Below are 21,564 nucleotides of genomic sequence, written 5' to 3'. Positions count from 1 at the left end.
GCAATAAAATGAATTCAACGTGTAGGTATGTCTGTTACACTAATGTGGATTTAGCAGGAGATATATTAACTTCTACATATTTAATAAAATTCAGCTGAGGCCAGATACAATATTATGTATTTACTTTTGTAAGAATGAAATATAGCAGAGTCATTATACAAAATTTATAAGAGGAAATGACAATGTGCAATAAATATAAAGGGAAATAACAATACATTTACATTTACATAGTCAATACATTTAGTAGATAACACATAAATTATTTATATTAATAGTAGTAATTGTTATAACTGATCAAAAATGCTACTTTAGCTGTGATTTCAAATAGCTATAAATATTTGGTATCTAAATTAAAGGTTTCCGTGCGGTTTGCAAATCAAACTTTTATGGGGTCAATATTCACAGAGGCTTATATAAGAAATGTATTTTTAAAAAGATAAGTTTCTTATATAAGATTGTGGAGCTATCAGAACTACATAATAAACTGTTGTGGTGCTTTCAAGCTTATCACTCCAAAAGTGGTATAATAATTGGCATTCCCCTTTTGTTTTGGAAACCAAAACCAAACAACAGACACGTGCTTATCATTAAACTTTGGCAGTGTCAGGTTTGTCCTCATTTTTGTGCATTATTGGTGTAGAATATTATCAAATTATAATAAATACATAGTAAAAGGTTTATAATAAGAGATAAGCTGTGGAGATGTTGAAAGAGAATATTAGTGTTGAATTGCTTATAACTTATCACTGGTACATTGACATGTGATGTACAGTAATCAGTCTGAAAAGATGAAAGAACATTAAGAAAAAAACATTATGGAAGATCAAAAATATGGGGAAAAAACAACAAATTATGACTGATTTCAAACTTTGAAATATCACATACATTCAGTTCAAAATGTAGGGTTAATAAGTTTTTTTTAAAGAAATTAATACTTTTATATTGCAAGGATGCATTCAATTGATCAAAAGTTAAAAACATTTTTAAACAATTTTAATCATTAGATAATCCTAAAAAAAAAAATGTATCGGAGTTTCCACAAAAACATTAAGGAGCATTTCAAATATTTCAATATATATGATTTCTGGAGGATCATGCTAGAAGACTGGAGTAATGGCTGCTGATAATTCACCTTTGCCATCACAAAAATAAATTACATTTGAAAATATATTACAATAGAAATTATTTCACAATATTACTGTTTGTGCATTTTTGAATAAAGAAATTCTCTTTTTGTGAGCATAAGAGACTTTAAAAGACATATACTGACCCCACATTCTAAAAAATGCTGGGTTGTTTTAACCCAACTTTGGGTCAAATATGGACAAACCCAAACGTTAGGTTAAAAATTTTATTTAAAAATCTACAGTTAGGTTTGTCCATATTTGACCCAAATTTGGGTTGAAACAACCCAGCATTTTTTAGAGTGCAAACTTTTGAACAGTATAGTGTAAGTTTAAATATATGATTATGGTAACACTTTACAAAAGGTTTCATTTGTTAACACAAGAGTTAACATGAACATGAGTTAACATGAACCTTATTGTGAAGTATTACCATGATGATTAATCACACAACTATTTCACTAAAATTACATATTAGCCTAAATGCATTGATGACTTTAAATGCATGAATGAAATTAATAATCTATATTAAACAATATATTTTGCCACTGAAATAATGATCAAAGACAACTTAACTGCATGAGAATTTCAGAAAGTTAAAAAGGTATCTAATCTAGGGCCAAATCAAGTGTCATATATCTGCAGGTAGTTTATTAGCTCAGCTGTCCTTATGTTTGTGTATTATTATCAGAATAGTCTTTATGACCTGGCATGCATTTTTAATTGTATAACTATACTCTTCAAGTTACTTTGGTGGGCAGAATTATGACAGAGGGCACTGTACATTACTGTCCATTATATTCCTTGGGATTCAGATTGAATGGCTACATTACTGTATACAATGCAATACACAAATTGATAACGCATTAAAATGACCTATTCGGATCCATTAAGATTATTAGTGGAGAAACTTAAATGGTCAAAAACTGGTTGAAGATGTGCTTGATGAATGGTGCACATAATATGAATGATGGCACTTATGTACTTACTTCCTGTCCTGTCTATAAAACTCCATATTTGTGAAACTTTACACTTACATAAAGCTATTCATACATAAGGTCTGTAACTATTTTACTTTCAGATGATCAGTTTAAGGAAGAGTTAACAAGTCAAATTGCTATAAATATTTTATTGAAAGGGAAAGCAAAAAGAGGACATTGTTTTGCTGCACAACAAGAAGAAACTAGACTGTATTGAACAGGACATTATGAATTGTTAAATTTGAGGAAAAATACGTCTCTGTACGGCTATGCATACTTTTTTCCCCCAAATCATGAGCATTGGATAGTTGGAAGAAGAGGTACATCACAACAATAGGAGACTCCTGGACAGCTTTATTGAACAGGAAGAGCAGATCTGAACTTGAGCTCAAGGAAAATCACAACATTTACAGTTGTCAACAAAGACCAGACCGGGCTGGCATTTCTGCAGGTATGTGTTTCCACGGAAACAGTGGAAGTAAGTGGTCTCATCAGCAAGGTTGGGGTACAGGCCATCTGGTTTACCAGCACAGAAAGAGGCGATGGGGTCAGCGGTTGTGGTGGGACGGGGTGTAGTGGTGGGCTTGGGTGGGAAACCTTTGAAAAGACATTCAGCATCACATTAAAACATATAACTGAAGACAGAATAAATGTAATGGTCTTTATAGTCTAAAGTTTTTACCTAGTGAGTTGCGCAAATGGTTGACAAGAGGGTAAGCTCCGTTGTTGCAGAAACGGCCAGCAAAATCGTCCAAATCCAAGGTCCACACTGAAGCTCCGGCCAAGTTTAAGGAGTTAAGGTACTGTACCTGTTAAAGCAAATATTAAGAAAAGTTTGTCAGAAGTTTGTCAATCATTTCATTGCTTTTAATTCTGGAAAACAGTAGTTGATTTACCTTAGCAGTAAAGCTTTCACGGTTGTCAAATCCGACCCAGGCCTTTCCTTGAACTGCATAGGGCACCATCTGCTCATTGATCCATTCAGTAGTGACACTTGATTCCATGGGACAAATCTGTGAACCAAAACACTCATTAATTTTTCTCTTTCAAAGTTTACATAGATTAGGCCAATCACTGTGTATTTTGAGTGGTAAATTACAGACTACCGAGAGCATAACATATTTAAAATTCAAGACACATTTAGAAACTAAACTCTTATCATATTGCCAGTTACTTTTTCTATTTATGCTACATCAGTGAAAATTGTTTACAAAAAACAACAGCACAGTCGCTGAGTAACAAAGTAATGGTGTTCCTGAATGAATCGTGTTTTTTTAACGAATTGGATGAGAGAATGATTCAGTGACTTACTCAAAAAAGAATACAATCACTTGTTTTGTTCCAAAATGAATTAGTGTTTTTAAACAAATTGAATGAATGATTCAATGACTCACTCATCTTTAAAAACTATTTAGAATGGTCACTTTTCGCCACCTACTGTCACATCAATGCAACCTGCAGAAAGAGTCGCTAATTTAACAATTTGACTTTGATAGTAGTTATTCACTTAAAAATAAATATATTATTTGTATGCAAACTAATATACAACATATTTCATTAACAAATTGGTCATGATTTAAGTGCCACTTGATGTTTTCTGAAGTAAACCCAGTTGAGAACACTTGTTTTAGATCAAAGTTAAAAGTAGCATGTTGAAACCTCATAATAGGACCAGAAGCCTGCTTCGCGTGTGTAGGGTCCGGCATCAGCGGGGCCTTTGGCTGGGGCACCGAGACCTGTTTGTGATGTGGAGAGCAAGAATGTGCGTCCGTATGTGGGGAAGCCAAGAAGCAGTCTGTCAGCGGGGGCACCACTGCTGAGCCAGAAAGCCACAGAGGAGTTCTAAGTAAGAGAGAAAGGGATGTGCTAAGAGATATCAGATTACATATTGATGGATTTTGAATTTATTGGTTTTGAGCTTACGATATTGTGGTCAGTGACGTTTCCACTGTCAAAGGAGCTGCGGAAAAGGGGACTATTGTGCCCTGTCAAGGAATCCCAGTGGCCATGGTAGTCATAAGATACGATGGTCAAAAAGTCCAACAAACTATAATGATAGAAAGAAGGAGAAATTAAAAAAAAAAAAACTTTCATGGATACACATTATTGTAGCTTGATGAAACTACCAAACTAAAGTTAGATGAAACTTTACATACCCTGAAATTTCAGCAACCTCATAAGCTTTATCAATAGCAGACTTGATGCCGGACACTTTGATTGAGAGCACCAGAGGAGTTTTCTTTGTGTCTATGGCCTCCTGTTCAACAGCGCCTCTGAGTTCCTGAGAATTTTCACATAACAGGAACATGGTCAGACCTAAAGTCATTTGCTTTATCAATGAAAATGAAAGTGCATCATATTGACATTCCAGTCTTCTGACCTTGAGGAATGTAGTAAGCCTCTGCTTGTCGTCTGGTGGGCTGCCATTGTGACCAGGGTACTGCCAGTCAATGTCCATACCGTCAAATTCATGGAGACGCAGGAACAACAATGCAGAACGGATGAAAGTCTTGCGGGTCTCTGGTGTGGACACCACTCCAATGTATCTAAAGTGAAAAAAGAGACATGTTTAAGTAACTCTCGTTTAATGTTTTGGGTTGGCAGCTGGGGATTTATGATTTAACTAAAAAATATGTATTTATTAAAAAATATATATACATTTTTAATAATTTTACTTTATATTATAGTGTCATGTTATGTCACAGATATTTTGTGTTCCACTTACGGACTGACGCCATTGACCAATCCTCCAACAGACAGCAAGGTCTTCAATGCAGGATTTCTATTTTAAAAAAAATCAAACAATATGAAATCGATCAGTTCAACTGTTCAATAGCAGTCTCAACAATAGATCACAAAAGAGTATGAATTGATTTGTGCAATTACGGTTTTTAATGCATTGTATATATTGCTTACACTTTTTTCAGGTCATTTAGTGACTTGTACAGTACATCATCATTCCATTCAATGGTCGTGATTTCATTTCTGTTGCTGATGCTTGCCAGAGCATAGACCACATGAGTGCAGAGGAACGGATCAATGTTGTCTGGCAAGAACTTCCCATTGCCAGGTCTGTACTGGGACCAGTTGGTCATGTAGCACACCAGCTTTGTAGAGGCCGCTATCAGAAATGATGATATTATTAATAGCTCACAGCTTTACAGTCATATTTTGTCTATAGTCATCATCCAGGAATATTTATTATGGATCCTTATGCATTAATTTTATTGGTTATATATTTGACAAATAAATTATTGAAGGTTCTTACCAATCTGCACTGTAAGCAAGATGCCCAGTCCTATGCAAAAGACAACATGATTATTACACATAAAAAATACTAACTAAAATAATAACTAACATACTTACAGTAAATACATATCTTTAATATTGACCATACCTGCTAAAAGAGTTAATTTGGCCATTTTGGTCTTGATCCAAACCAGTATTCTTCAGAAACAGAGCTGTACAAATAATAAATGAAATTGCATTAGCAATTTCACCGGCATGCCAAGTTTTGGCAAAGTTATGAAAGGTAGTGTGCGTGCATAAATATTATTAATAAAGAAAAGAATGAGACATAGGAAAGCGGGTCTCTTTACCTGTGTCAGCTGCACTGAGAATGAGCAGTTTGGTGAAAATCTGTTCATGATCATGTATACTTATAAATTATTAATAGTTCCAAAGTACAGGTGTCAAGTGCTAACTTCACCAGAATTGGGCAATAAAATTTCAGTAAGGTGGTATTATCTTTGAGGTTGTTATTAGCTAATATAAAGAATAAGTGTCATAAAATGTAATACCTCAATTACAGTCATATTACATAAAAATGTGAACAAAGGTTAAGATGTGACCAATTTTGTTGGACTATTCAAGATTGAATAGCACTAATATTAGAAAAAAAGCATGCTCATGTAGACATGTTGGCTTACACAGGCATCATGGTGAAATAAGTTTTATTCATATTTCATGGCATTGTGCTTTATGTATGATTAATATGACCCTGTTTCATAAACATTGTATATTTTAGTCGAACTGTGTATGTGTATGCATGTGTATGCATGTGTGCACTATCGCTAATCACTAAAAAACGAACTAATGATATATAATAATAATAAGTTTCTTCAAATGCAGTCAAAACGTTTTTTTTATTGAAGAATATTTACAAGTGCTGCATTATTCACATTCAGTCCACAGTGGACAGGCTCAACCTTTACAACAACTGGGGTACATGGTAGTTCGAAGAGACAACATGACATCACAACCTGAGTGACCTTCAGAGTGAAACTACTAGTGTGTCGTTCGACTCATGTAAGCGCACATACAGCCATTTCGGAAATTGTTTGTTGAGTTATGAGTGACAAAGCCCTGATTCAACACAAGACGGCAAACTAGACAATGTGAAACACAGCAGTTATTTCAGAAATTAAGGAAATGATGAAATAAAAGAGTCGTGGAATTGTACATAGTGCACTCATAATGCAATTAAAAATCACTTTAAAGAGAAGTACAAAACAGATGCAAGGACAAGAAAACATTAGTTTTGATTTCATAGTCCTAAATATGACTTTTGAGTGCTTCTACATTCAGAAAGTGTAACATTTAGGGTTTGGGACTAGAACCACAAAAGAGCTACTGATGAGGCTGCTGTGTGTCACAGCTTTTGGCTAAAAGTGTTTTAAATTCCAGTGAGTGATCCATGAATTAATATACAGTTAAAATCCCATAAAGAAGGTGTTAGAGAAGCAGTAAAAAACAAATTAAGGAGCTCAAACTATCAAGTAATCCTCAGATGCAGGAAATGGCAATGTTTACAATAACAAAATAATGTGTGTTAAATAGAAAATTAAATAAATACATTAAATAGAAAATATATAATTACAAGAAGTATCACCCTGTTGAACAGGCACTAATAAAAAGCAATGCAGGGGAGAGAAAATAAAGAATGACTACAAAATTCAAACATAAAATCAGACATTTTACCTTCTTGATTTCTGTGTCAGACTGAAATTAGATGCAACAACTTTAAAGAACTGTAGAATTACACGGAATGATTTTAATACTGTTAGGTTTGTAGAAGGAGTTTCACCGCACTCACAATGAACAAGGTGCCAGACAGGCAAGACTAGAAAACTCAAAAAATAAATAAACTGTTCGCCCACTTGAATCCTTAAAGCAAATTTAATTACCAAGCTTTCGGTCAACAGACCATCCTCAGGGCATACTGTTAGATTTGACCTGCTACACTGAAAGTGCATTTCAGTTTGTACATTATTAGTACATGCCACAGTATTAAAAGATTTTTTAGATTTGTCTTAATTAATTAATTAAAAAAATAATATGAACATAAAAAAATCTATGACATGGCTTCATGTGTATCTTGCAGTCAGAGCTGGATTATGGACCAAGCAAGTGTCCTGGGACGTCAGACTGCCAGGGGCCTCCAAACACTTTAAAAAGAGACACACTATGACCCGAGACACTAGGACCCATACTCTAATGTTAGCCACATGTTTTCTAATTCTTTAAGCCAAATGGAACCTTGTCACTTAAAGTATGATCAGTATTCCTCCATTAGTTGCAGCCTCCAAGAAGAAAACTACCTTATAATAAATTATTATATTATAGGATAATAATTAACTTGTTTGTCCATGAATGTTATCTCAGTATTGATCAATGTCCAGCGTCTCGCTCTTGTACCGTGTCAAGAAAGAAAGTAACAGCCCATGGACGTCGTGTTTTAAGCCTTGAGAAAAAAGACAAAGCATAAAGGGAATAATAATAATAATAATAAGTGAGATAAAAGAGCGATAACTTTGGCAAGACAATTTAACAACCACACAAAAATCAGCTTCTTTTGTACCGCTGCGTTTATGAAACCTTTCATCTTTAAAAACTAGAACACTGAGGAAAAGGCAGAATACTACAATCATTCAACACAGATACAAAAGACTGTTAATAAAAATCATGATCCGCTCTTGCTTCCATTACAAAGTCACAAAAAAATGAAAAGAACAAATAAAAAACGTAAACACTAATTTGGATCATTTTGCAGTCCCCAATCTGCCATGAAGTAGCAACAAAGTATTAAAAAAGGTTTTGTTCTATCCAGTATGGAATGTCACCAATACATCTATGTGTATTTACATCTATAAGGAAATCAAAAAGTCAGAGCTGTTGTTGAATTTTAAAAACTACAACCAAATGTTGACATTACCACAAGTCAAGTTTGAGTTTCCATAAGGCAAGCGTCTAAAATGATAACACAATCAAAAAGTCTCCCACAACAACTCTCTTTGTATTCCACAATGACCAGTCATCCTTGTAAAAAAGCCTTTTTATACAAAAGAATCTTCCACCTCTCACATTTCCAAAACTTTGCACCACACGCAACCCTTCTGACGTGAGGAAAACCTGCTCCATTCTCTGTGATATTAATAAGAAATTCTTTCTCATTGGCTGACATCACAGTCCTGACGAGCCAATGAGAACGAGTGCAGTGACCACAAGAACAGATGTGCAGAGGGGTCCAGAAGTGCCAGCGCTGTCCTGGACCATCATTCCAGTGCCTGTGGATCAAACACACTGACTTTCAGAAACATATTTAGTACTAGTTCACTAGTTCTTGAGTTCCTTTACTAAAACCAGTACTCCTAACTACTCTTCGTACCACATACCTGAGTCTCGAGACACTATGGTCTCATAGGCTGCTCCATCTCCTCCATCTCCCCAAGAGCGGATCTCCAAAACCACATAACCATTGTCCTTGGGTAACGGCAGTGTGATGGAGGTCTTGCTTTTCTCCAATATCTTCAAAACAGACAGCCCTTCATGCTTGTAAAGAACCTACACAAATAATATAGTATCAATCTGTTCTCAAAAACCACTGTTTTTTTGAGAATTAAATTCTTAAGATAGCGTGTAGTATTTCAAGTCAAGTCAAATTTATTTGTATAGCGCTTTACACATTTACACTTTACATTATAAACATTGTTTAAAAGCAGCTTTACAGAAAATCATGGTGTTATTGTTTATAATACCTTAAAATCTTCATGCCTTGAGCTTGGCAAAAATATAGTTTACATTTTGGGACGATACAAGCAATCAAGCAGTTTAGATTTGCGAAATAGTATATATCGTCTTACTCAAGTGTAGTGTATGTATGCAGATAAAGTTGGATAGACTTATATGTTCAACTTTATATCAAGATCTATATTTCACAATTGTGCTTACAGAATTTCTGTCAGGAATTAAAATTAATAAAAAAAACATGCAAAAAGTTCTGAAACGTATTGGAAACATTTCCCATTTTTGTTTTACACATTGAATTGGCTCTCATTACTGTCCTTTATAGTTTAACACGAGACAATGAGTTTCTTTGTAAAATAATTAACTCAGATATCAAGTCATAACAAGAAATTCATCTGCAAATAAAGATAAAAAGTTATATTTACAGGTGATTTTCGGATAGAAGTTACATTAATGAAATATATTGTAATGTAGAGTTTCCTTAACAGTGGATATGCAAATGTCTTGCATGTTTTGGTTAATTTTAAGTCAAAATTTCCAAAATGTATGTACTTGGCAGACGCTTGTATATATTTTATCAGTTTCGGTAAATCTGTATATGTTCTCTTGATAGCCATCTTGACAAAAGATGACCTCAATCCTATACAGAGGTGGGCACAAATACATCAAAAACTATTTTGTTACAAAATACAAATACTGGCTCATAAAATGTAACAAAATAAAATACAAAATACTGATGTGAAAAATGTATTTAAATAAAATACAAGTAATTAGTATTTTGAAAATACAAAAATACTCCCACAATAATCTTAAGTCTTTTTTTTTATTACTGAAAGGTCAATAACACAAATAGTAGCAATAACACAAACATGAGACATGTGTAAATTAAAAATGGCGAAGAAGCAAAATAAAAAAGTATGAGCATTTCACTAAACCTCTACAGGGCCTGAACTAGCTCCCTCTGACGTAAATGGCATGTATAGCTAAGTTCACATCAATGGTGTGGTAGGCTGCCCTTAATAGCAAAACGTGTTTGATGTAGGCTACGTAGCCATATTATCACCGTTACTCTACTCGTGCCTTAAAGGACAAGTTCGGTATTTTACACTTAAAGCCCTGTTTTAAGATCGTTTCTGATGAAATAGAATGGTTAAGATTGAAATTTGGACAAATGCTGCTGTCCGGAGAATTTTCGGTTTCTGTGTTAGCACCCAACCCCCCTACCCTCAACAGTGGTTTCATAAGGACATTGTAACAATCATTCATAAAAATGCATTAAACTTTAGTTCACAAAGACGTGAAACTCACCGAGTGGTCTGGGGTGTTCACTGATATGCTCACACAAAAATCGCTGCAAAAGATGCTTTCCAACAGGTGTTTTACCATTCATTGTAAAACTGTGGACCTATTTTTCCAAACGCCTCAAAACCAGACATTCTTCCGTCGAGAGCTTGAATAATAGACACTCCAGCCAAGTTGGTGGCGATAATGCACCTTTGCCAATGTTTGGATAATGTAGCCTACTATACCGCGACTGCATAACTACAGAAATAATATATACAACCCCATTCCCGTTTCCGTCAGCGGAGTAATACCGTACCTCACAGAACATCCAATACAAGTCAATGGAGTTGGACAAAAACTATGATAAAACCTGTTGGAAAGCATCTTTTGCAGTGATTTTTGTGTAAAAATAACAGACCAAGAATTTTCGTCACAAAATCAAAATTCCATTTTAATCATAATATATATGATTAATTATATTAATTATAATATGTGTGGGTTTGTTTAACAAACGCGACTCTAACTGCCCTGACCCCGTGTGCCTTTTCCATAGTAGAATCGCGCTGTGTGCGCAATTACTGAAAAAAAGTAGGATGAATATTTTATACAAAATCAATATCAATATTTCTCATGTGAATACGTTTAAAAACGTGTAAAAACTCCAGATGGTGAACGTTATATTGTGAACGCTTTACTTGCTTAGCATGGAGATTTCAGTGGAGTTCTGACAGACACGCTGTTTCATAATAGGTAGGGCCTATGATGTCCTTTTATGAATGACAACACAGTGCATTGGTCTCATAAGGCACAATTATTTTCTCTATAATGCTGTTCAGTGTGCAATATGTGTGTGTGTAGACTGTATATTTTTCACAAAACACTTTACCTTAAAGGGTTAGTTCACCCAAAAATGAAAATTATGTCATTAATGACTCACCCTCATGTCGTTCCAAGCCCGTAAGACCTCCGTTCATCTTCGGAACACAGTTTAAGATATTTTAGATTCAGTCCGAGAGTTTTCTGTCCCTCCATTGAAAATCTATGTACGGTATACTGTCCTTGTCCAGAAAGCCAATAAAGACATCATCAAAGTAGTCCATGTGACCTCAGGGGGTTAGTTAGAATTTTTTGATGCATCGAAAATACATTTTGTTCCAAAAATAACAAAAACGACGACTTTATTCAGCATTGTATTCTCTTCCGGTTCTGTTGTCAATCCGCGGAGGTCTTACGGGCTTGGAACGACATGAGGGTGAGTCATTAATTTCATAATTTTCATTTTTGGGTGAACTAACCCTTTAATGCCGTTTCTAAGAGTTCAAAACTCATTCACTTCTGGGAGGGAGCCCGTTCTACAGGGTGTCACGTGATTTTCGTGCATCTAACCTGGACATTGCCATTGCCAACATCAGACCGAAAATATGGCAAAATCATTTACTATGGTGATTTTTCTTAAGTATTTAAGTATTTGAAATACTCCAAATACACTCCCTCAAAATATTTTGTTACAAAATACATTTAAATTTTTCCACACCTGCAAAATACAAATTACAAAATACACTAAAGTAATTAAATACGTATTTAAAATACATTTAATTGAAATACTGCTCATGTCTGATCCTATAGCAGATCAGATATGAGATATACACAACTGGTTTAAATGTTTATTCACTGTTAAAGGGCACATGGGGTTGGTGGTCTGGTTTTCAATAAAATACGACACGTGTTCTCTTCTCAAGTGACATTAGGCTGCCATTTTTTAAATTCTTTCCTCAGAGTAATGAAATTATACAATATCCCACCTTTGATTGAAATGACTGAATACAGACGCAGACAGATGACCCGATACAAACATGTACGCAACAAACAGATAGCTGTCCGGTGGCACCATGTGTCACTCACTTTGTAACCCAGAACAGCAGACTCATTGTCCATGGATTTAACATGATCCCACCTCTTTGTAATCCAAGAACCAGCAGCCTTCCATGCGACTTTACCTGGAGGGCGGTTGGGGGCTAGAAATGAAGATACAAGCAAAAGTAGGTCCACTGGCTTTAACGCCATTCTCAGTGACAAATACATTGGAAAGAATTGTAAATGTAAAGTTGTGAATTACTTGTAGGACTGGTGGTGGCATTTTAACTGTTACAGAAGTCACAGTCTAGTTATTAATTTTTTCTCCAGGATAAAAATGGAGGCAGTTTTGTATGGAAGCTTGTTTCCGCCACAGAATAAAAAATAAAAAAGTTAAGTGCGACTTTTTATCTCACAATTCTGACTTTTTTTCTCACAATTGCGAGTTTATATCTCTCAATTCTGAGACGTCAGAATTGTGATATATAAAGTCGCAATTGCGAGAAAAAAGTCAGAATTGCATGATATATAGTCACAACTGTGTTATAAACTCAGAATTGTGAGAAATTTGGACTTTTTTTCTCAGAATTCCATGTTTATTTCTCGCAACTTTATAACATGCAGTTGGGAGATATAAAGTCAGAATTGCAAGATATTAAGTCGCAATTGCGTGTTATAAAGTCTTTTTTTCCTTAGAATTGGACTTTATAACTCGCAATTGCGAATTCTGAGAAAAGATGTCAGAATTGCGAGATATAAACTCGCAATTGCGTGTTATAAAAGAGGACATTGTTATGCTGCAGAACAAGAGGAAACTAGACTGTATTGAACAGGACATTATGAATTGTTAAATTTGAGGAAAAATATGACTCTGTATGGCTATGCATATTCCCCCCCCCCCCCCCCCCCCCAATCATGAGCATTGGATAGTTGGAAGAAGAGTTACATCACAACAATAGGAGACTCCTGGACAGCTTTATTGAACAGGAAGAGCAGATCTGAACTTGAGCTCAAGGCCAATCACAACATTTACAGTTGTCAACAAAGACCAGACCAGGCTGGCATTTCTGCAGGTATGTGTTTCCACGGAAACAGTGGAAGTAAGTGGACTCATCAGCAAGGTTGGGGTACAGGCCATCTGGTTTACCAACACAGAAAGAGGCGATGGGGTCAGCGGTTGTGGTGGGACGGGGTGTAGTGGTGGGCTTGGGTGGGAAACCTTTGAAAAGACATTCAGCATCACATTAAAAACATATAACTGAAGACAGAATAAATGTAATGGTCTTTGTAGTCTAAAGTTTTTACCTAGTGAGTTGCGCAAATGGTTGACAAGAGGGTAAGCTCCGTTGTTGCAGAAACGGCCAGCAAAATCGTCCAAATCCAAGGTCCACACTGAAGCTCCGGCCAAGTTTAAGGAGTTAAGGTACTGTACCTGTTAAAGCAAATATTAAGAAAAGTTTGTCAGAAGTTTGTCAATCATTTCATTGCCTTTAATTCTGGAAAACGTCTCAGGTTATACATGTAACCATGGTTCCCTGAGAGGGAACGAGACGCTGCGTCAAGCGCTGCCGGAATGCTCCTGCGTGAACGCTCCTGCGTGAACGCGTCATGAAAGCAATCGTGAAATGAGTCCAATGGCGTGACGAGACGTCATAGGCGGGTGACGTCATTGACCAGGAAGCTATAAAGCACCCCTGAACCAAACCATGTCAGCTTCTGATAGGTCGAACAAGTTGGTCACAGGCATGCCAGGATTATGGCAAAGCGACGCAGCGTCTCGTTCCCTCTCAGGGAACCATGGTTACATGCGTAACCTGAGACGTTCCCTTTCAAGGGAACTCGCGCTGCGTCAAGCGCTGCGGGAACTGAATACCCACGTCGCCATAACCCTCAAGTGCCTGTATATGTGCAATCGTAGTGCACATTATACTAGAAACACCTGAGAACCCGGAGTAGAAGCCACATCCAGGTTATAAAATCTTACAAAAGCGTGCGGAGAGGACCACCCTGCCGCATTACATACATCTTGAAGTGAAACCCTTGACAACAGGGCCATAGAAGCAGCCATACTCCTAGTCGGGTGGGCTCGGACCTTTAGTGGTGGAGGATGACCGGCCACCTCATATGCAAGTGAGATAGCCTCGACTATCCACTTACTTAAAGTCTGCTTAGATGCGGGCTTCCCCTTACTCGGGGACCCAAAACACACAAACAATTTATCAGACTTGCGCCACAGGGCAGCTCTGTGGACATAGGCATCCAAAGCCCTAACTGGGCAAAGTAAATTTTATTTCTCCTGGTCCTGATCTTGGAATGGAGGCAGAGAAAAGGCCTGCAACATTATTGGACGCGTCACATTAGTGGGGACCTTAGGCACATACCCTTCCTTTGGAAACAGGAATGCTTTCACCATACCAGGCGCAAACTCAAGACACGAGGGAGCAACTGACAATGCTTGTAAATCCCAGATTCTTTTAAGAGAAGAGATAGACAGAAGGAACAGAGTTTTTAATGTGAGAAACTTATCTGGCACCTCTTCAATGGGCTCAAAGGGGGCCAGGGCTAGGCCTTCTAATACAATGGCCAAATCCCAAGTTGGCACCCTCGAGCGTGCCGCAGGCCTTAGCCTCAAAGTACCACGGAGGAAGCGAGCTACCCATGGGTGTCTCCCCACTGATGCCCCCTCTAGAGGAACGTGATAGCCAGATATAGCCGACTCGTATACTTTTAAGGTGGAGGGGGACAACCCCGAAGAGAACTTTTCTCGAAGAAAATCTAGTACTGAACCAACTGGGCAGTCAACAGAATTCACAGACTGGCTTGTACACCAAGCAACAAAAACTCTCAATTTTAGGGCATAAAGCCTCCTCGTAGAAGGAGCTCTGGAATGCAACATGGTCTCCAATACCTCAGTAGAAAGACCTGAGTCTATGAGCTGAACCCCCTCAGAGGCCAGGCCCACAGTTTCCATATTTCCGGACGTGGGTGAAACACTGACCCCGCCGCCTGGGAGAGAAGGTCCCTCCTGACCGGAATTTCCCACGGAGGACCTTCAAGGAGAGACACAATGTCTGACGGCCATACTCGACCCGGCCAGAACGGGGCTATCAATAAGAGGCGTACTCTCTCCAGAACTCCTGGTAGTAATGCCAGAGGGGGAAAGGCATACAGACGTAGCCTTGGCCACGTCTGTACCATGGCATCCAACCCCAAGGGGGCTGGGTGTGTTAGGGAATAATACAGGGGACAGTGCGTTGTCTCTCGAGACGCAAACAGATCCACCTGAGCTTGCCCGAATCGGCTTCAAAGGAGCTCCACCACCTCGGGTTGGAAACTCCATTCCCCTGGCACCACTCCCTGTCTCAACAGAGAGTCTGCCGCCTTGTTCATATACCCCGGAATATAAAGTGCTCGAACTGATAGCAACTTTCCCTGGGCCCAAACCAGAACTCGATGTGCCAACCTCCAGAGGTCAGTGAGATCGTAAACCCCCCTGGGGATTTATGTAGGAGACCACCGCTGTGTTGTCCGTGCGAACCAACACATGGTGGCCCCTGAGGTCTGGGAGAAAGTGTCTGAGTGGCAGAAACACGGAGAAAGCTGATGGTCGCTCCACAGACCCCAAACCGAGTGGCCACTCATGGTCGCCCCCCAACCGGTGAGGGAAGCATTCGCCGTTAGCGTTAAGCGACGACAAGGAGCTCCCAGCACCGGAGCCTGAGACAGGAACCAAGGATCTTTACACATCACCAAAGCACATAGGCATCGCCGCGTGACCTCGATCATGCGAAACGGATTTCCCCTCAGGGAGAATCCCTTGGTTTTGAGCCACCACTGCAAGGTACAGCAGGCCAAAAGGAATCACGCTAGACGCTGCTGCCATCAAACCCAGAAGTCTCTGAAACTGTATTACAGGCCTAGTCTTACCCTGCCTGGTCTTACCCTGCGCACGGCTTCCAGGATCGATTCTATCCTGGCGGGCGCCATACGGGCTCTCATGGTGTTTGTGTCCCATACAACGCCCAGAAAAGTGGTATTCTGTTGTGGAATTAGCACACTTTTCTTTACGTTTAGCCTCCTTCATATGAGCTAGCACAGTATCTCGAAACTGAACCACCTGATGTTCCGACTGTGCCAGGATGAGCCAGTCGTCTATATAGTTTAACTCGCGGATGCCCTGAAGTCTCAAGGGAGCCAGAGCTGCATCCACGCACTTTGTGAATGTGGTGGGGACAGTGCTAGGCCGAACGGAAGAACCCGGTACTGGTACGCTTCACCACCGAAAGCGAACCTGAGAAACTTCCGGTGTTGCAGAAGGATGGAGACGTGAAAGTATGCGTTTTTTAGGTCTATTGTGACACACCACTCCTCGGACCTGATCTAACACACAATCTGTTTCAACGTGAGCATTTTGAATTTTAATTTCTTGACTGCTCGATTTAGTTGGCGCAGATCTAGAATGGGCCATAGCCCCCCACCCTTCTTTGGAACTATGAAGTACGGGCTGTAAAACCCCGACTCTCTGCTGTGGGGAGGAACCCTTTCTATAGCCTCTTTTTGCAGAAGTGTCTGTACTTCTCCTTCCATCACCAGAGCCTGCTCGGAGTTTGATACCATATGTACTACCCCGTTGAACCTGGGCGTGCATGACCTGAACTGAATTCTGTACCCTTTTTCCACTGTACGCAGAACCCAATCTGAGACACTTGGCAGAAGTTTCCACGCTGCAAGAAAATCTACTAAGGGAACCAGCCTCTCGAGCCTCTCTTTGCAGAGGCCTTCCTGGAGAAAATCACAGTCCTCAGATCTGCTCTACCTCGGGTAGACCTCGGCTGGGCACGCTGTCCCGACCCCGAGTCTCTCTGAGGGGGAGCACGGGCAGCCACGCTCACCTTTTGCTGGGCTCTATAGGAGGAGGGCATACTCGAGTGGGGCTGCTCCCGCCCAGCAGCCCCAGAGACATAGCTTTTTCGGGGGAGAAACCTTTGAAATGCAGCTGCCTGCTTTTTTGCTTCTTGAAATCTCTCGATGACCGAGTTCACTGAGTCGCCAAAAAGACCGGTAGGAGAGACAGGAGCATCTAACAAAAACTTTTTATCCCTTTCTTTAATGTCAGAAAAATTTAACCAGATATGTCTCTCTGTAGCCACCAGTCCTGCCATAGAGCGGCCGATAGATTTTGCCGCTTCCCTGGTGGCTCGAAGAGACAGATCAGCTGCCCTCCTGATCTCTGCTATCTTTTCTCTCCCCACTTCTTCACATTCATCATCTATATCTTTCAGCAAATCAGCCTGATATGCCTGTAGGACCGCCATAGTGTGTAAACTGGTGGCCGCTTGACCTGCTGCCGAGTATGCCCTACCCACTAAAACCGATGTCATTCTTACTGGCTTAGTGGGCAGCTGCGGGGTTTTCAGCGACGATGCAGACTCAGGGGAGAGATAGCTCGCAAGCGTCTCTTCCACCTGAGGCATTGCCGCATAACCATGTTCTTTAACCCTACTATATTCGAATATTCAGATGTTGCTGGGTTAAATACTCTAAATGATGCTGGTCTAATCCATGACCTCGACACCTCAGTGTGAAGGTCAGGAAAGAACGGTAAACCCCGCTTTGGAGGTTGAGATCTAGGTGGCAGAAATCATTCATCTAATTTAGTAAATCGATTGACGTGCTTTCTGCTCACCGGCTGGCCAATCTTAATCTAGCAATCTTATCTTAATCTCAATCTTAATCTGGCCAATTTAATCTAGCAACAAGACGAGTGACAACCTCTGAAAGCTCCTCTTATGTGTGTGTGGTTGTGTGTGATAGTGCAAAATCCTTATTTTCATCTACTTCCAGGCTCACAACATCCAGTTCCTCGGAACTGGAATCCTGCTGCACCTGCACTCTACCGCGAGCAGAAGAAACCGCAGCGCGTGCTTCTGACTCATAAACTGAAGCGTCGGATCTAATGGTTAAAGGAAGAGATAGGGGATCACCCGTCTCTAACCCCGCCGTCAGATCCATCTCCGAGCCCCAGGACATGAGTCTCCGCTGTGCCTCAGCAGCAGCGGGACCCGAACCATGAGGCACGCAAGCCGAACCACCCTCCTCAAAGAGTGCTCGGCGGGACCGGAGAGTTTTCATTGTCAGCCACTCACAATGCTCACAGCCAGACCCCTCAAGGGCTCACTGGGCATGCTCTAGTCCCAAACACCTCACACAAAGCTTGTGTGTATCCCCGCCCGTGATAAAACGAGGACAGGGAGTGACACACTGCATAAATTGCTACTTATTTTCCATATTATATATAGAGAGACAAACACACATCAAATAGACAGAACGATTTCACATAGAGCACTTGTGAAGACACAGAAGCTGACATGGTTTGGTTCAGGGGTGCTTTATAGCTTCCTGGTCAATGACGTCACCCGCCTATGATGTCTCGTCACGCCATTGGACTGATTTCACGAGTGCTTCATGACGCGTTCACGCAGGAGCGTTCCCGCAGCTCTTGACGCAGCGCGAGTTCCCCTTGAAAGGGAACAGTAGTTGATTTACCTTAGCAGTAAAGCTTTCACGGTTGTCAAATCCGACCCAGGCCTTTCCTTGAACTGCATAGGGCACCATCTGCTCATTGATCCATTCAGTAGTGACACTTGATTCCATGGGACAAATCTGTGAACCAAACAACACTCATTAATTTTTCTCTTTCAAAGTTTACATAGATTAGGCCAATCACTGTGTATTTTGAGTGGTAAATTACAGACTACCGAGAGCATAACATATTTAAAATTCAAGACACATTTAGAAACTAAACTCTTATCATATTGCCAGTTACTTTTTCTATTTCTGCTACATCAGTGAAAATTGTTTACAAAAACAACAGCATAGTCGCTGAGTAAAAAAAAAGTAATGGTGTTCCTGAATGAATTGTGTTTTTTTAATGAATTGGATGAGAGAATGATTCAGTGACTTACTCAAAAAAGAATATAATCACTTGTTTTGTTCCAAAATGAATTAGTGTTTTTAAACAAATTGAATGAATGATTCAATGACTCACTCATCTTTAAAAACTATTTAGAATGGTCACTTTTCGCCACCTACTGTCACATCAATGCAACCTGCAGAAAGAGTCGCTAATTTAACCATTTGACTTTGATAGTAGTTATTCACTTAAAAATAAATATTTTATTTGTATGCAAAATAATATACAACATATTTCGTTCACAGATTGGTCATGATTTAAGTGCCACTTGATGTTTTCTGAAGTAAACCCAGTTGAGAACACTTGTTTTAGATCAAAGTTAAAAGTAGCATGTTGAAACCTCATAATAGGACCAGAAGCCTGCTTCGCGTGTGTAGGGTCCGGCATCAGCGGGGCCTTTGGCTGGGGCACCGAGACCTGTTTGTGATGTGGAGAGCAAGAATGTGCGTCCGTATGTGGGGAAGCCAAGAAGCAGTCTGTCAGCGGGGGCACCACTGCTGAGCCAGAAAGCCACAGAGGAGTTCTAAGTAAGAGAGAAAGGGATGTGCTAAGAGATATCAGATTACATATTGATGGATTTTGAATTTATTGGTTTTGAGCTTACGATATTGTGGTCAATGACGTTTCCACTGTCAAAGGAGCTGCGGAAAAGGGGACTATTGTGCCCTGTCAAGGAATCCCAGTGGCCATGGTAGTCATAAGACATGATGGTCAAAAAGTCCAACAAACTATAATGATAGAAAGAAGGAGAAAGTAAAAAAAAAACTTTCATGGATACACATTATTGTAGCTTGATGAAACTACCAAACTAAAGTTTGATGAAACTTTACATACCCTGAAATTTCAGCAACCTCATAAGCTTTATCAATAGCAGACTTGATGCCGGACACTTTGATTGAGAGCACCAGAGGAGTTTTCTTTGTGTCTATGGCCTCCTGTTCAACAGCGCCTCTGAGTTCCTGAGAATTTTCACATAACAGGAACATGGTCAGACCTAAAGTCATTTGCTTTATCAATGAAAATGAAAGTGCATCATATTGATATTCCAGTCTTCTGACCTTGAGGAATGTAGTAAGCCTCTGCTTGTCGTCTGGTGGGCTGCCATTGTGACCAGGGTACTGCCAGTCAATGTCCATACCGTCAAATTCATGGAGACGCAGGAACAACAATGCAGAACGGATGAAAGTCTTGCGGGTCTCTGGTGTGGACACCACTCCAATGTATCTAAAGTGAAAAAAGAGACATGTTTAAGTAACTCTGGTTTAATGTTTTGGGTTGGCAGCTGGGGATTTATGATTTAACTAAAAAAAAAAATATTTATTAAAAAATATATATACATTTTTTATAATTTTACTTTATATTATAGTGTCATGTTATGTCACAGATATTTTGTGTTCCACTTACGGACTGACGCCATTGACCAATCCTCCAACAGACAGCAAGGTCTTCAATGCAGGATTTCTATTTAAAAAAAAATCAAACAATATGAAATTGATCAGTTCAACTGTTCAATAGCAGTCTCAACAATAGATCACAAAAGAGTATGAATTCATTTGTGCAATTACGGTTATTAATGCATTGTATATATTGCTTACACTTTTTTCAGGTCATTTAGTGACTTGTACAGTACATCATCATTCCATTCAATGGTCGTGATTTCATTTCTGTTGCTGATGCTTGCCAGAGCATAGACCACATGAGTGCAGAGGAACGGATCAATGTTGTCTGGCAAGAACTTCCCATTGCCAGGTCTGTACTGGGACCAGTTGGTCATGTAGCACACCAGCTTTGTAGAGGCCGCTATCAGAAATGATGATATTATTAATAGCTCACAGCTTTACAGTCATATTTTGTCTATAGTCATCATCCAGGAATATTTATTATGGATCCTTATGCATTAATTTTATTGGTTATATATTTGACAAATAAATTATTGAAGGTTCTTACCAATCTGCACTGTAAGCAAGATGCCCAGTCCTATGCAAAGACAACATGATTATTACACACAAAAAATACTAACTAAAATAATAACTAACATACTTACAGTAAATACATATCTTTAATATTGACCATACCTGCTAAAAGAGTTAATTTGGCCATTTTGGTCTTGATCCAAACCAGTATTCTTCAGAAACAGAGCTGTAAAAATAATAAATGAAATTGCATTAGCAATTTCACCAGCATGCCAAGTTTTGGCAAAGTTATGAAAGGTAGTGTGCGTGTATAAATATTATTAATAAAGAAAAGAATGAGACATAGGAAAGCGGGTCTCTTTACCTGTGTCAGCTGCACTGAGAATGAGCAGTTTGGTGAAAATCTGTTC

General features: G+C 39.1%; 3 protein-coding genes across 3 annotated transcripts; all 3 read right to left on the bottom strand.

The window, feature by feature from the left end:
- Nucleotides 1–2,461: 2,461 nt before the first annotated feature.
- Nucleotides 2,462–5,526, bottom strand: LOC143712091 (acidic mammalian chitinase-like). The gene is made up of 11 exons (XM_077204306.1): nucleotides 5,502–5,526; nucleotides 5,373–5,402; nucleotides 5,021–5,225; nucleotides 4,830–4,886; nucleotides 4,485–4,650; nucleotides 4,261–4,385; nucleotides 4,028–4,151; nucleotides 3,764–3,946; nucleotides 3,001–3,117; nucleotides 2,787–2,913; nucleotides 2,462–2,701 (listed from the first exon to the last, which is right to left on the bottom strand). The coding sequence occupies exons 1-11, from the start codon at nucleotides 5,524–5,526 to the stop codon at nucleotides 2,493–2,495; spliced, it is 1,368 nt and encodes a 455-aa protein (XP_077060421.1). The 3' UTR covers nucleotides 2,462–2,492.
- Nucleotides 5,527–8,147: 2,621 nt separating this feature from the next.
- Nucleotides 8,148–12,423, bottom strand: LOC143712090 (contactin-2-like). The gene is made up of 3 exons (XM_077204304.1): nucleotides 12,317–12,423; nucleotides 8,779–8,947; nucleotides 8,148–8,670 (listed from the first exon to the last, which is right to left on the bottom strand). Exons 1-3 carry the CDS (start codon nucleotides 12,347–12,349, stop codon nucleotides 8,567–8,569), a joined length of 306 nt encoding a protein of 101 aa, XP_077060419.1. The 5' UTR covers nucleotides 12,350–12,423; the 3' UTR covers nucleotides 8,148–8,566.
- An 824-nt stretch (nucleotides 12,424–13,247) lies between these two features.
- On the bottom strand, nucleotides 13,248–21,341 carry LOC143711621 (acidic mammalian chitinase-like). The gene is made up of 11 exons (XM_077203409.1): nucleotides 21,317–21,341; nucleotides 21,189–21,218; nucleotides 20,837–21,041; nucleotides 20,646–20,702; nucleotides 20,300–20,465; nucleotides 20,076–20,200; nucleotides 19,846–19,969; nucleotides 19,582–19,764; nucleotides 18,815–18,931; nucleotides 13,574–13,700; nucleotides 13,248–13,487 (listed from the first exon to the last, which is right to left on the bottom strand). Exons 1-11 carry the CDS (start codon nucleotides 21,339–21,341, stop codon nucleotides 13,279–13,281), a joined length of 1,368 nt encoding a protein of 455 aa, XP_077059524.1. The 3' UTR covers nucleotides 13,248–13,278.
- Nucleotides 21,342–21,564: the final 223 nt, after the last annotated feature.

This window comes from Siphateles boraxobius, unplaced genomic scaffold, assembly GCF_051911475.1.
Source record: "Siphateles boraxobius isolate OS27281-9 unplaced genomic scaffold, OSU_SipBor_1 5, whole genome shotgun sequence".
Lineage (NCBI taxonomy): Eukaryota > Metazoa > Chordata > Actinopteri > Cypriniformes > Leuciscidae > Siphateles > Siphateles boraxobius.
The sequence above is the reverse complement of the archived record's forward strand: the minus strand, read 5'-3'. Positions and strand labels throughout refer to the sequence as shown.

Coding starts and splice junctions, on each gene's coding strand:
- LOC143712091 (XM_077204306.1), bottom strand. CDS start 5,526: ATGGCCAAATTAACTCTTTTAGCAG. Junction 5,403..5,501: donor CAAATTAACTCTTTTAGCAG/GTATGGTCAATA, acceptor TCTTTTGCATAG/GACTGGGCATCTTGCTTACA. Junction 5,226..5,372: donor CTTGCTTACAGTGCAGATTG/GTAAGAACCTTC, acceptor CATTTCTGATAG/CGGCCTCTACAAAGCTGGTG.
- LOC143711621 (XM_077203409.1), bottom strand. CDS start 21,341: ATGGCCAAATTAACTCTTTTAGCAG. Junction 19,970..20,075: donor GAGGTTGCTGAAATTTCAGG/GTATGTAAAGTT, acceptor CTATCATTATAG/TTTGTTGGACTTTTTGACCA. Junction 13,701..18,814: donor GTGAAAGCTTTACTGCTAAG/GTAAATCAACTA, acceptor TTGCTTTAACAG/GTACAGTACCTTAACTCCTT.
- LOC143712090 (XM_077204304.1), bottom strand. CDS start 12,349: ATGGACAATGAGTCTGCTGTTCTGGGTTACAAA. Junction 8,948..12,316: donor CTGCTGTTCTGGGTTACAAA/GTGAGTGACACA, acceptor TTATTTGTGTAG/GTTCTTTACAAGCATGAAGG. Junction 8,671..8,778: donor CATAGTGTCTCGAGACTCAG/GTATGTGGTACG, acceptor TTTGATCCACAG/GCACTGGAATGATGGTCCAG.